Source organism: Eulemur rufifrons, chromosome 9, assembly GCF_041146395.1.
Source record: "Eulemur rufifrons isolate Redbay chromosome 9, OSU_ERuf_1, whole genome shotgun sequence".
NCBI classification, from domain to species: Eukaryota; Metazoa; Chordata; class Mammalia; order Primates; family Lemuridae; genus Eulemur; species Eulemur rufifrons.
Genome location: NC_090991.1, coordinates 53,669,742 through 53,683,983, shown reverse-complemented (window position 1 = coordinate 53,683,983; position 14,242 = coordinate 53,669,742). Strand labels below are relative to the sequence as shown.

Sequence of the window (14,242 nt, the reverse complement as noted above, 5' to 3'; positions counted from 1 at the left end):
CGGCGCTAGGGTCTGCACGGCCAGGGCAGGGACCCGCAGGAGTGAGGGCTGGGGAGCCCGGCAGCCACGGCCCCCTTCCAGACAGGCGAGAGGGTGGGAGGGCGGGAAGGGCAGGTGGCAGGTGGCAGGCAGGGAGAGCTGGGGGAGGGAAGCAGCAAAAAACTACAAAAAATAGCTCCCAACATGGCTCCACTGTCTCATGAAACGTCAATAATTTAAAAAATACACCTCACTTTATATTCAGCATCAGCTACTGAAGCTACCGGAACGGAATCCTCCTTTTCTATTCCCGTTGTACATAGCCCCGCGCCCGCCTCCCCGTCCTCTGTACAGAGCCCCCGCCCCGCTGTTCCGCACCCTTTTCTTGCAGCAGCTCGACCCCCAACCGGACCCCCAGGACTGCAGCCGAGCCCCGGCTCCCTTTCTTACCATTCTGTATGCTTCCAAGGTGTGACCATTCAAAGTAACAGTATTACTAAGATTATTAATAAAGATTTCTTTCTTCAAACCAGGACAGCTCTTTATGGTTTGGCAGCTCTGGGCACGGTGGGTGGAAGACACTGGAGGACCAGGGGCAGGGTCGGCCCGGACAGGAACCCGCGCTGCGGCCGCCCGAAGCCAGGTGGCAGTGGGGAGTCAGAAGGCCCCTCTAGGCAAGAGGCTCTAAAGCCCCAGTCCTCTCCTCCAGGCTGGTCCTCTGCACCCCATCCCAGGACAGACTGGACAGCCGGGGGCTCCCGGGACCCTGAGGTAGAGGACAGCCTTGGTCCCTTCTCCCCTGGGCCGGACACAGCGTGACCTTGCTGGAGTGGACTGCACCCCAGGAGGCAGGAGGTCAGGCCAGGTGGCCCTGAAGCCACCGTCAGCTGTCTGCCAGCTCAATGCAAGAGAGGGCGTGGGGTGGGGTGGGGGGCGCAGCGGCTGGGCTCCCCGGCCCTCACTCCTGCGGGTCCCTGCCCTGGCCGTCCAGACTGTAGCGCCGGGACTCCAGTCTGTGGCTGGGGCTCAGGCCGAGCTGGGGCCGTGAGGAGCTGTGCTACTTCAAGGTGTCCCCCACTCTTGCAGCCGCAGGTTCCAAGTCCCCACTCCTGGAAAGGAGGGCAGGAGCCAGGGCAGAGCGAGGAGGGACACGAGGGAAGCGGCAGAACCCTCCAGGGCCCAGAAACCTGGGGCTGGGGCCCGAGCAATTCCAGACTGAGCCGGGCCACACCCCCCCATCACACAAAGACGCCAGTTCATTTTCACAACGTCGGATAATTTATTTCAGAGCGATTACACCCACCAGAGGGGCCAGGCTTAAGTGCTGGCATATTAATTTTCCTATACACGAGCCGTCACTGTTGGGGTTGGGGACCATGCTCTGGGGGAGCCAGGGTGGCGAGACTCCACCGCACGCCACGCTCTGCTAAGCCCCCTGACTCCTAATTGCTTGCGCACCAGACTGTGAGAAAGTAATTGCCACTATAAATTTTCCCCCCTCTGCATAAAATATTCAGGGCAACAGGCACTTTTAAAAAATGACTTCGTGAAATAAGGGAAGCAGCGTTCATGCCGCTGCCCAGCCCTGGCAGCCCAGCCTGCCCTGCGCCCGCCCTGGGGCACAGAGTGGGGCCCCAGGAGTCCCCCGGCCAGAACAGGCCCCGGAACTGCTCTGGGTTGCAGCGGGCAGCAGAGGGTCTCCCTGGCCCACATCCTCGGCACACTCATCTCCCCTCCTGGGGCTGAGCTGGCTGGGCCACACGTGAGGCACGGGAGAACGCTCCCCGTTAGGAAAGAGCACAGAGCCCCTCATCCCAGGGCCTCCTGCCCGGTGCTCGGCATATGAGCACCCAGGAGAGCGGGGAAGATGGAGAAAGAGGCCAGCTGTAGCCCCTGGAAGGGGACCTGGCGCTCAGAGCGCTGACAGGTACCCAGCGTGCCCTCTCGGGACAGGGAAGGGGTATGGCTGGCCTGGCCCTGCTGGCCTCTCCCCTTACTACGGAGAAAAGTCCAGTCCGAAGATGCTGGGGCCACAGAGCATCCTAGCCCTTGGCTGAGCCCCACACCACAGAAGAGGACAGCAGCGATGGGCAGGTAACCCTGACTGGCCCTCTGTGGCCTGCCGGTGAGAGACCGCCCCCCCCCCCCCCAAAGGCAAGGGACTTGAGGCCTTTGACCTTATCAATTACAACAGACCTCGCCTGCTCGGGGACCGGAGCGGACAGCAGGGAGAGGGCCAGCAGGGTCACCCAAGGCCATGGGGTCTGCACACCACTGTCAGGAAGCCTCCGGGGCAGCCCAGGTGTCAACAGGGAGCTGTGTGGCTGCAGAAGCCTCCAGCTCACCTATGGCCCTCCTGCCGAGTCCCGCACACACCCCCGCCTGGGCAGAGGGGAAGGGGGGCTCGGAGGGCTCGAGAAGAAAGAGAAGGGAAGAACAGAGGGCAGGACGCAATGGGGACGACCTGCCTCCCGCACGCTCCCACGCACCTGGGCCAACGCCTACTCGGGGGCCTCCTCTAGGTCTCCCTGGGCCTTCGGAGAGGCTGAGAGGGGAGGATGTGAAGGAGCAAAATAGCTGGAAAAGCCCCACTGGGGCCCAGAGCGTCTGCACGCAGGCTGCGGGCTGAGCCCGAGGGAAGCTTCTCTGGGGCCCACGGCTCTGGCCAGGCGCAGGCGGGGCCCACACGCACAGACGGCCTCAGTGCAAGCTTCACTGCACGCCCACGGCCTAGAGGAGACGCAGCAGCGCTGGGGGCTGATGCGAACTCTCCAGAAATGGCTTCAGGCTCACAGGGACACTGGAGGTGGCCTGCCCTGCCCATGTGGGGATGTAATGCCAGTGCCAGCCGGCCCTGAGCTCCCATCCCCAAGGAGAAAGGGGCCTTTCCGCAGGGCACCCTCTCCCGCCACCCTGCAGACGGCCACTGTTGCTGCCCCGCCTGAGGGCCGCTGTGGGCCAGCCCAGAGCCATCTCCGGGCCTGCCCGAGGCCCTGCTGCACAGCTCAAGCTCCTCACTAGGCCATCTGCAGGAGGACAGTCACCACTCTCAGCCTGTTGGGAAATATCCTTTATGGAGTTTTCCAGACTAAACTTCCTCAAGTCCTTTCGGTTTTTTTTCCTGAGAACTATATACTATGGAGACGAAACAGAAGGCCGTTCGTTCACCTCGGAATTATCAACTCGGCAAACTGACTTCTGGGCTGTCCTGTTACCAGGGCCCCACCAAAGAGCCACAGCCTGGGTCCCAGCCTCCTGAGGAGGGAGGGTCTGCACCCAGCCCTTGGGACTGGGGTCTGGCCACCACTACCCGCGCTTGACCAGTGCAGGCCCAGAGCAGAGAGCCGAGAAGGAACCTCAGGCTGAGGCCAGGAGCCGGCGGCGCCTTGAAGGTGCTCACGCAGGGGCCGAGTAGAGCAGGGCTGCCCGGCCCCACTCGGCCTGCGGCACCAGAAACCCCTCCTTGGGGACGGGCTCTACCAGGAACTCCACACGACCGTCCTGGCCGGGCCCAGCAGCTTCCACCGGCAGGTCCACTATCCGGTACTGGTTGGCAAAAGCCAGGCCCAGGAACGTGGGCTTCTCTGGCCGCGGCGGCTCCCTGCCGCGAGAGCCCCCGCTTGCCCCTCCCCAGTGGTGGACGCGGAAGCAACGGACCTGGGGGAGGGGGTAGGACCAGTGCAGGGTACAGCTGAGCTGGAGCTGAGCAGGGGCAGCCTGCTGCCAGCGGGTGTGCGTGACAGTGACCGCCTGCACCTGGGGCAGAGGGGCCAGCAGGCTGTTGGCATCCACCACCTGGCAAGAGAGAGCAGGCTCAGCAGTCAGGGCCCAGGGACGGCGGGAAGGCTCCCATCCCACACACCCCCACGGCCTGACTCCACCCCGGCTCCCGCCCGACTTCCAGCTGGACGGACATCTCCACCCGAGCCCCTCCGGGACGCATCACCTGGATCTCTCCGAGGCGACAGACGAAGCTCTCCTGCTCCTGGCTGCCCGGTGGCCGTGAGAAGTTAACGAAGAGGTCCAGCAGGAGGCACCCACGCAGGCTCACCTCGTAGCAGCTGGGAGAGGCGAGCAGGCCAGTCACAGGCCTCGCTCAGCTCAGCGGCTCCCAGGTCGGCTGTTCAGAGGCCCCACGCCACAGCAGAAGGGAACTCCATCCCAGAATAGACCCTGGGCCCGTCCGTGTAAGGCAAGTCCCCACGACAACCTTGAACCCCAATCCCCTAACACTTGAGTGTCCTGGGCTTGTGTCTCGGAGCTGCCCGAAACCGGGAAGGTCAAACCCAGGGCCCCTCTGTCCCTCCAGTTCTGGGGTTTCCACAGGGGACCCTCACTCTTCCAGTCCCCACCTCAGGGTGGCTGTCCCCTGCTGGGCTCTCAACAGGAAGCAGAGGGCCTTACCGCTGGACCCAGCCCCCACTGAGTGGCTGGCGACAGTGGCCCGCCCATCTGGCCAGCTTGGTTGGGGGCACCCGGAGGGGTCGGGGACTGTGTCTCGAGCTCGTTTCTGCAGAAGGAGAAATGGGACTTGAGCAAAGAGCCTCCCAAAGGAAGACGCACAGGGAGGGACACAAGGGTCACTCGTCCTGGCTTCTCTCAACTTGCCACGCCCCCTCGATGCCACAGCCGGCAGGACGCCCCTGTCCAAGCCGCACAAGAGGCTGCACCGCCTGATAAGGGCCCAGGACGGAGGTCTGGGCTGAGAACTGAGTCCTCCCTGTCCAGGCCTGGCCCACAGCTGCCTTGACTCCAGCAAAGGCAGGATTTGCCCAACACGGTCCACACCGGCTCCCGCACACCCCCGTGAGCTTTCTACACTTATCTCCGCAGGGGCCACCCATTTCCTCACCATTCAGCACTGAGATGCCACCGATGTGACAGCTGCTGGCGTCACCTGTGGTCAGCTCCAAAGCCACCCCGATATCCGTGGGCCCTTCAAGCCTGTAGACCATGGACAGGAAAATTTTGGGCGGCACTGGGACCTGCAGGGAGAATAACCTGCAGGAGAAACGGCCGTGGTGAGGGGCCGGAGAAGCTCCGCGGAGAGACGGAGGCAGCCACAAACCGCCTCCGCCAGCCTCTGCCCTCGGGGGACAGGCGGTCTGGGGGCAAAAGCTTCCGCACTCTGGTCCTGCCCACGCCCAGGAGCCGGGTCATCTCCCAAGACCAGATTCTTTCACGGCTGAAAACCGTCAGCTCTGAAACGTTGCACGATTCCGCCCGTGAGGAGTCGGCACAGGGGGACTCCCGGACACACAGGGCGGAGGGTCTCCAGCGACTGGGAGAGGCGGACGGTGAAGTTTCAGTCTTACGAGATGACAAAGTCCAAAGTCCCAGAGGAACTGTTGCACGACAACGTGCCTGCTAACGTTCTCGTGCTGTACACTTAAAAACGGTGAAGATGGTAAATTTTTTGTTATGCACTTTTGACCACAATTTAAAAAAAATAATCTGGATCTGTCCTCTGTCCTCGCTCTGGCTTCCGCTGCCCCATTTGCCCAGCTCTGCCACCACCGTGGGTGAGGGGAGAAGCTGGTGGGCCCACACAGCCCCGTCACTCACCCACCTCACGGCCACGTTCCCGACCTCAGGTGGGATCGTGCCCCGGAGAAGCAGGGAGCTGCCGCCGTGCCAGGCGTCCGCCAGGCAGCAGTGCGTCTTCACCCAGCCACCACCGTCCCCTCCCAGCCTGTGCTCTCCAAACAAGGGCTGGATGTCCTGGGCGCTCGGGTGGTACCAGGGCCCCATGGCCTCCTCCTGAAGGGCAGGATGAGGGGCTCAGTGGACACCGGCGGAGCAGGCGCGACGTCCCCACGGGCACCCCCAGGCTCCTCCCACCCAGCCCAGCCGCGGCCGGAGGACAGACGGAGGAGGGCAGCCCCTCGGTCGCCATTTGGCACCAGACCCACACACCTGGCCGTAACAGACTCTTCGTGTCCCCATGCCCAGGCAGAAAGACGTGACAAAGGGCAAGGAGCAGATGCTGTGTGTGGGCAGGTGGCGTTCCAGCAGACTCCAGAACCTGCCAGAGACACAGGAGGCCGCACCTCAATCTAGAGCAAAGGGGCCTTTCACGCCCCTTGAACTTGCTGGTTGTAACTCGAGGTTCCCTGCACCTTCCAAGACAGGCCTTTCGAGGGGACTGTGGCCCCCCTGGCTACGGGCAGGCCAAAGGCCAGTCTGTGGGAAGTGGCTGCTCAGGGTCCGGCCCCCACCTGGAAGCAGCCAGGGTCCCTTCATCCTCCTTTACCGGCCCCCAGATGGACAGGGCCCTGCAGAGCGAGGCCGTGAGCCGCCGCCAGCAGCCAGAGGAACCCCTGCCCTCCCCGCCTCCCGTCCACACGCTAAGTCCCTGCGGCACAGGACTCACTTGTCCTGGTTCTGGAAGAAATCCCTCTTCTCCAAACACTCATACACCCAGCCGGGAGCAAACAGAGCCGCCGAGAACCCGTGCTTTCGGATCAGCTCCAGCGACTGGGGAGACAGAAGTCGGGGGATGCCTCCCACCCCAGCTTCGCACAGCCGGGGTCCGGACAGGCTCCTGGCGCCAGTGACGCGGGTGGGGGGTTCTCTCAGGGCCAGCTCAGAACGGGGAGGGGAGGCTGTCCACACCCCTCCGCCCAGCTCCACCTGGGGCTCGGGGGCTCATCCCACTGGTCCACAGCTGGCCAGAGGAGGGCGCTAGCGGGGCTGGGCAGCCGGCAGAGGCGCTGCTGGTGGCAGGGGCACGGGGCGGGGGACACTAACCGGCCGCTGGCCTGCTGCCCCGTCTCCCTCTCACATACACCCCTCGTTATTATCAGAATCACAGGGGTAAAGAGAATCCTCAGTTACTGGATTAATTTATCCACTTAAAACTTAATTAATGACTGAGAACTTCCCTGCAGCCCCAGGAAGGGGCAGGACTAACGGGCCAGGACACAGGCAGGCCCGTTCCAGCTGCACCTGGCAGCAGCCAGGCGCCCCGCCCCCGCCTCGCTCATGTGACCTGCCTTGCCAGAAACTTCTCACCGGTCATTACACCAGCCAGGGGCAGGGACTCTGAGGCCTCAAGGCCACATGTGGCCCTCCAGATCCACAGGTGTGGCCCCTCAACTGAATCCAAACGTCACAGAAAAAAATCCCTCTATTAAAAGGATCTGTTCTGTAAAATTTAGATTCAGTCAAAAGGCCGCACTCAGGGATCAGAAGGCCACACATGGCCCAAGGCTGCAGGTTCCTGACCCACCAGGACACTCTGCGTTGCCTGAGTCTGCCCTGCAGGGTAAGAGGTCGGTTCGTTGCTTGTCAGAAGGAAGTCAAGGCCGGCCGGAGACCAGCCAGCCACCAGAACAGGACGCTCTTGTCCACTGACTTCCCCATAAAAAGAAATGGCCGGAAGTGAGGATTTCCGTTGGGACACAGCTTGGCCTCAGAGCAGTCTGCCCATGTTTCTCAGTGCCTCAGTTTCCCCACTCGGGGAAGAACTGCTGCCTCTTTCCCCTTAAGGTACAGATGAGAAGGGAAGGTCTACGAGGACTCGAGACCCCAGGGAGGGCACACAGGCTGCTGGCTCTCTGGTGCAAAGGCCTCCGCCCACCTTGTCTGTGTCAAACCGGCCTCCGACCACGTTCCCGCGAGCAAACACGTCCACGCCCACGTACACGTCGGCCAGGCGCTCGCCGGCCTGCCGCAGCATCCGCTCCAGGTGCTCCTCCCGCCAGTTATAGTTGGTGAAAAACCCGTCGCAGGAATCGAAGAAGACCCTGAGAGGTGGCAAGGACCCGCCGTGAGACCCAGTGCCAAGGGGGCGGCCCCGGCAGTCTCAGCCTCCCCCTCCCCGTGCTCGGAGTCACTCACGACTCGCAGGCTGGGGGCTGCCTCCAGGGCCCAGGGCCAGCCCGCCAGTCCTCACCTGTGACCCTTGGCACGGCACTACCGTGTCGGCTGATGACCAGGACAGGACACAACTCTGCCTTCTCCCTCTTTCCCCAAAGCAGCCGCACGTGCGCTGCTCCCAGGAGGCGCCCGCCCCGCAGCTCACCTGTTCTGCTCGTTGAGTTCATCTTGCCACTTGAGCTGCCCACTCTGAACCACGCTGTCGTACCAGAGCACCAGGCCCCCTGGGACCTGCTGATGCAGCTGCGTGGTCAGGTACCGGAGGAAAGGAGGCGTGTTCCCCACAGCAGCCAGCTGGGAGAGAGGAATGCAGACGAGACCCTGGGTGAGGCTCAGACACGTGTGTCACGAGAAGTATCCAGCCCAGGACAGACAGGAGGACATGAGCAAACAGAGCCGCAGTCCCGAAAGCCCCTCCACCCCCAGCCGCCAAGAGGGCGTCCAGCCAGATAAACGACTTTCTGCTGCAGCAGACAGGACATGAACACGGGACTCGGGACAGACAGAATGCACTGAAAGGGGAGAGCGCCATGAAAAGGCAGGCCCACGTCCAGCCCAGGCCGAGCGGCGGCGGGGAGGCAGGGAAGGTGTGATCGCACTGCAGGAGTGGGACGAGCAAGAGCCCAGCCAAGCCAGCTCTCTGGAAACAGAGCTGGAGGAGACTCCAACTCGCTGCAGAGTAACTAAGACTTCAGAGTGGCTCTGCCTGGGAGGCAACAAGTGGCTCCCACTGTTGCAGCCTGCGGTGCAGGGACAGCAGTGGGGGACAAGGTGAGGCCAAGGGAAGAGGTGGAGGCAGACAGCAAAGCAGCAGGGTGGGCTGGGCTGGGCTGGGCCCACACTCACACTCAGCGAGTTCTCGATGTTGATCAGCCAGCCATCGAAACGAAAAAACTGGGCAACCTGGACGAGCCGATCAGCCACCGCCTGGTACGAACGCTCGTCCCCAGCCAGGAAGGCTTCACAGAGCCTCCCCCCTTCGCTCCACTCCGTGATGAAAGTGCCTGTAAGGCAGGAGAGAAACGAGGTCACCACGGGAATCACTTTCCCTCTGACCAAGGAGTTTGCAAAGTGGGGTTCCCAGGCCCTCAGCATCAGTATCACCTAATCACTTGCTAGACATTCAAATTCTTGGGCCCCATCCCCAGATATCTAGTGAGTCAGACGCCCTGGGCTGGGTACCAGCGTCACGGCTACACAAGCCCATAAATGACCTGGATTCAGGCTGAGGCTGGGAAGCAGGGTTCTGACCCTGGGGTCGGCAAACCATGGCCCTCGGGCCAGAGCCCACCAGCTGTGTTCGTAAACACACTTTCGCTGACCGCAGCCTCGCCCATCTGGGTGCCTGCTTTCCCATCAGTGACTGCAACAGTGACCCAGTGGCCTGCGAAGCTGAAAACATTCACTCCCTGGCAGTGACAGTCTGCAGACGCCTGTCCTCACCCACCAAGGCAGCCCCCAGGGGAGGAGCTCCACTCACTACGCAGCAAGGCCAGGTGTGCTAGCGGGTCTGGCTGAGCCGGAGGTGCGTCCTTGGCCCTTACCCAGCACGCAGACCCCATGCCTGTGGGCAGCATTGGTCCAGCCTACCGGGGGGATGGTGACCGTGTGGTGGCTGAAGTACACAAAGATGTCGATGTACTGCCAGTGGTAGAAAGAATAGGGGTTCTGCACCGCGGTGCCCTGAATAAACCTGGGCGAAGAAACAGAACAGAGTCAGGTACCAGGAAACAGAATAAGGGCACAGCGACCTCAAGGTGACAAGAGGGCAACCCCAAAGGTTTCCCTTAGTTTCCGTTCAGGCGACACTGAAGGCCTGCGACATCCAGGCCCTGTGCAGGTGGAGAGGGAAGCAGGGACAAGCCACTGTTCTCGCAGCCATGAGGAAAACGTCTTCACTGGGGCGTCAGACGCCTGCCATGGGGTCCGGACGCACCGAGCACCTTCAGCCGCAGTGAGCAGACGAACAGGGGAGAGGAAAGGAACGCAGAAGGCCTGTGTCCCAGCTCCAAACCCTGGCCCCCCTGCTCTATGCAGAGAGGTAAGCAGTCCCTCTGGGACACAGTCTGCCTGCATTTGGAGGTCGGGGCTGACAGCCACGTGAGCTGCACCCAAGGTTTCGTCACCTGCCTCTGTCTCTACCTTGACGGCCAGCTCTGACTCAAGCCTTCCCATCAACCACAACACCCAAGACTGTTTCAGGGGCACTTAAAAGCTCTAAGCTGACTCCATGGCAACTCTGGATGGAATGTCCGCAGCTGGGGGCCGGGGCATGTGACAGCTCTGTGCATCAGAAGCCAGAGCCCACTGAGCCAGGACAGACTCAGAGCTGAAGTGAAGACAGTCGCAGAAACAAGCCCAAGTGAAGACACGAAGCTCTGGGCCAGGCAGTCTGGGGAGGCCCCACTCCCACCCCGCCATGCCCTTGCCAATCCACCAGGCTTCAAGCCGAAGCAGTTTGAGGGGTCAAATGATTTTAGAGCTGGAAGAGACATAAGATATTGCCTAGCCCAATCCTCTCCTTTTACAGATGAAACCTCAAGGCCTGACCTTCTCTCCCAGCCAGTGCAGAGCCCAGTCTAGACGCCAGTGCCTGACCCCCCACCCACCTAGCGCTCTCCCCTCCCCTCCAGCCCCCCTACCATAGGAAAACAAGCAACAAAACCAACGTGAGGCCAGGCCCTCACCTGTCGTCCAGGTACCCGCCCATCATGTCATGGCACAGCAAGGTTCGGGGCCTCTGGCTGCTCAGAGGGGGCTGGCGGCGCTCCAAGGGCTCCAGGGCCACGTTGAAGCCATCGTCCATGTGCGGCGCCCACGCCAGGAGCTCCTCCAGCGAAGACAAGTAAAAGCTGGTAGGTGTGGTGGTGTCCTTGTCATAATATCTAACTGGCCCGAGGAGGGAAACAGTGAGGAGCTATTAGAAATTATAGGGGTGAAGGAAATGCTCCGATGACAACTCGGAGAGAGCCCCCGAGGGCCAGGGTGGCGGGAGCCACCGCCCAGACCCCCTGGAGTGAGAGTGGACAAAGTGTCTGCACCCTCAGCCTTCTCACCTGGCAAAGGAGCTGGGCTAAAACTGACCACTTCTCGAAAGACCGCTGCTTCTTCCTCCTCCATTCTAGGCAAAGAAGGAGATTTAAGATAAAAATAGAAAGGAAAGGAACGCTCAGGAGCAAATGGCCTCGCTTCCCTGGACACGCGGGGAGAGATGCTCTCTGCTCTCTGGCTTGCGCTGTTTAACGCAAACTCTAGAAACACGTCCACATCTCGTCCGAGAGTCCCCGTGGCTTCTGGTTGGACACACGTGGCGAGGGCTATTCTCAAGAATAAACACCGAACCCTCCACAGCAGCCGCCCAAACAGCTCGCTCCAAAGATCGATACATATTAATACTTGGCGAGGCCCACAGGTTTTGCTGTGGCCGAGGGGCCAGGAGCACTCAAAGTGCCAGAGTCTTCAGGGCCTGAGAGAGCAGAGCTCATCCACGGAGCACTAACCGCGGCTGTTCCTGGATGGATGTCACGGGGGAAGAGGGTTCCTTTGCTACGTTAAGTTGGGAAACCCTGAATAAATCTAAATTAAACAGATTTCTTTTAAAAAATCACTATTTTAAGAGCAGTGAGATGACACTGCAGCAGCCCTTTACGGGCCACGGACATCAAACGTGAGATTCTCTGAATCTACTGAGGCCCGAGGCCGCTTCTCGGTTCACCGGGGTACCACCTGCCGACACCCCACTTCCATTCCGGGGCTTGTTGGCAAAGCTCCCACTGTAGGATCTCCCGACACCGAGCACCGCCCCAGGACCCCTGGAATGATACTGGGGAACCCTAAGAACTGCAGGGGGGTTGTGGGAGGGATGAGGCCGATTCAAGTGGAGATGCCACAGAAGTCGCCCCTTTCCACTGTCCTTCCACCCCCTCGCTTGCTGATTTCACTATCTCTCTTCTGCCCCTCCAGGACCTCTCAGGACAACTCTGCCTACACTAGTTCACCTTTGTCGCCCGTAACTCCTCCACTGGGAGGGGAAGAGCCATCTCCACATTCCTCGCGATCAAGAATCTCTCTCGCCACCCGCCGCCGTGCATTCTGAAACACCCGTCGCTCTCGCTGCTCCGGGCTTCCAGAAGCCACGTCTGTGATCCTAACTTACCCCCGGCAGCCTGCTGCCCAGGGGCTACCCGGTGGGCAAATGCTCCAAAAAGGATGGAAGCTGCCACTCGGCTTGCACCCGTTTCTGAGATGGGGAGGAGACCCGACTCTCGACCCCAGCGACCCCACCTCTTCCCCGGCAGCCGCCGCCGCCTCGGCCGCCGCCCCGACTCTTCCCGCGTCCCCGCCTCCGCGATCGCCCGCTGTCGCTGCCGCCGCCGGGCGGCCGCCCGGGTCACCATCGCGGCCTCCATGACACCCGGCTGAGCCCAGCCAGCAGCCCGGGACCGTGTCACAGCACCAGGAGCCAATCGCAGGCCCGGGCCCGCCCCGCGCCGAGCTCGACCAATGGGGAGTGCGCAGTGCAGCCGCGGCTCAGGCCCGGCTCCCGCCGACTCCGGGCGCGCGGGTTGGCGGCAGGGACTTTGTATCCTGCGCAGGCCGGGGGCGGGGCCTGGGGCTGGAAGCGGGGCCTCGGGGCGGGCGGTGGGCGGGACTACTAGCGGGGGCGTGGCCTGGGCGAGAGGCGGGGCCTGGGCTAGTTCTGAGCCCAGGATTCTAGAAGGCTGCTGTGTGTAGGTTCTTGCTCCAGCCTCCTCATCCTCCTTTTTTAAGCAAATTGAGATTCATGCCAGCCAGGTTAGCAGTCTCCCAAAGGTGAAAGTCAGTGAATGGTGGAAAAGAGATCTTAACTCCCGCTAACCCGTATCAAAAGGTAACTTTCAGAAGAAAATAAAACCCTGATTGTCACTCCAATATAAATATGGACAAGTGTTGAGGATTGTTTTCTAGGCGTTAGTCAACCAAGGAGCCAGGCAGATGTTGTGACCTGTTGACAGAGACTCGAGGCAGAGGCCCCTTCGGAGGAGGAGTGTGGGAAGTGTGGGTGCGGGAGGAGTCTCCCGGGTGGGGCTGTGGACCCCACTGGACAAGACAGCGGCTTACGGCGTACAGAGAGCCCTCAGGAAGATGACGGAGGGTTAGACCCAGGCTGCGTGGAGGCCGTGCAGTATGCAGATTAATTCGCCAACCTAGCTTTTGCATTAACCACATTCTGTCCCATACATACTTTCCGAGTTCCCACCTAGAACAAACCTAACACTTTCTACACCCCCAGACCTGTGCTCTGCGGTGACTGCACTGCCCCCAAGCCCACAGGGCCCACAGGTGGCACATCTGCAAGAGGCACTGCCTCTTGGGCACAGAAAGAGCTCACAGTAAGCATGACAGAGCAGAGGCCTGAGCAGAGAGAAAGGCCTAGAAGCTGGGCCTCAAGGCTGGGACGGCAGGGCCACAGTCCTCTCCCCAGGCTCCAGCACCCTTTCTGCAGCTGGGAGCTTCTGGTGCTGGGCGGCAGCTGCTGCCCAAGCCACGTTGACCAGGCCCATGTATTATTGTTGCATACTTTGGACTGTACGAGGCCCCAGGCGTCCATGAACGCCGAGGATGGGGAGTGTGACTAAGGTTGTAAAGTATGGGCCCTGGCCACGTCACGGGCTGACCGGTCAGGCAGGAAGGATGGGTCAACAGGGAGGACAGAGGTGGCAGAGCCTTTCTCTCTGGCTCTTTGTGGGGTTTCAGCTCTGGGAGGTTTGCTGTGTGAGAGGGTAGCTGGGTTATCCAGCTCACTCCCATTGTGTTCAGGTGAGCAGAGAAATGGACATTTTTGACTTGGTCTGCCTGCACCTAAGCAGGTATTGCCAAGTGCTCACCTGTAGCTTAACAGTAAAAAATAAATAACCTTTCCATTCTAGCCAGGCTGAATTGCAGTAATAAGGGATACGTTGAACAGCCCTTGGGTAATGCTCAGTCTCTGGGAAATAACATGCCCAGGCCTCCCTTCTGCTCTGCTCCTTTCTGAAGAGCTGCCATCTGGTCTAGAGGAGCAGGAAGGTGAAGGTCACCCTGCACATGCCCGGGGACAGAGAGGAGCCGGACCCTGTGGGCTCTGTTGGCCTCTGTGGCTCCTGGTATCTCCAGGGACAGCTCAAGCCTGAAGGTGCCTGTGTCTGCCCTCAGCTTGCATTGGCTCTCACCAGGGCCCCAGACTCCTAACCTTGCATGGCTTCCAGATAAAATACAGAACACTCAGTTGAATTTAATTCCAGATAAACAACGAATGGGACATAGGACAAGTTTGTATTAAAAAGTTATCCCATGTTTATCTAAGATTCCAGTTGAGCTAGGATCCTGCACATTTAGTTGCTAACTCTTGCAGCTCTACCTG

The 14,242-nt window shown here is 60.9% G+C and overlaps 1 protein-coding gene across 2 annotated transcripts; it reads right to left on the bottom strand.

Annotated features, from left to right (window-relative positions):
- Window positions 1-2,112: 2,112 nt before the first annotated feature.
- ENGASE (endo-beta-N-acetylglucosaminidase) lies at window positions 2,113-12,326 on the bottom strand. Of its 2 annotated transcripts, XM_069482940.1 has the most exons (16): window positions 12,145-12,326; window positions 11,998-12,007; window positions 10,917-10,974; window positions 10,548-10,749; window positions 9,405-9,553; window positions 8,707-8,864; window positions 8,006-8,154; window positions 7,562-7,727; window positions 6,353-6,456; window positions 5,896-6,004; window positions 5,549-5,739; window positions 4,832-4,980; window positions 4,768-4,770; window positions 4,384-4,489; window positions 3,926-4,040; window positions 2,113-3,774 (listed from the first exon to the last, which is right to left on the bottom strand). In XM_069482940.1, exons 1-16 carry the CDS (start codon window positions 12,267-12,269, stop codon window positions 3,376-3,378), a joined length of 2,193 nt encoding a protein of 730 aa, XP_069339041.1. In that variant the 5' UTR covers window positions 12,270-12,326; the 3' UTR covers window positions 2,113-3,375. The 2 variants fall into 2 exon arrangements, with proteins under 2 accessions (XP_069339041.1, XP_069339040.1); XM_069482939.1 differs by lacking the exon at window positions 4,768-4,770.
- Window positions 12,327-14,242: the final 1,916 nt, after the last annotated feature.

Coding starts and splice junctions, on each gene's coding strand:
- ENGASE (XM_069482940.1), bottom strand. CDS start 12,269: ATGGAGGCCGCGATGGTGACCCGGGCGGCCGCCCGGCGGCGGCAGCGA. Junction 6,005..6,352: donor TTCTTCCAGAACCAGGACAA/GTGAGTCCTGTG, acceptor TGTCTCTGGCAG/GTTCTGGAGTCTGCTGGAAC. Junction 4,981..5,548: donor GTCGGGAACGTGGCCGTGAG/GTGGGTGAGTGA, acceptor TTTCTCCTGCAG/GTTATTCTCCCTGCAGGTCC.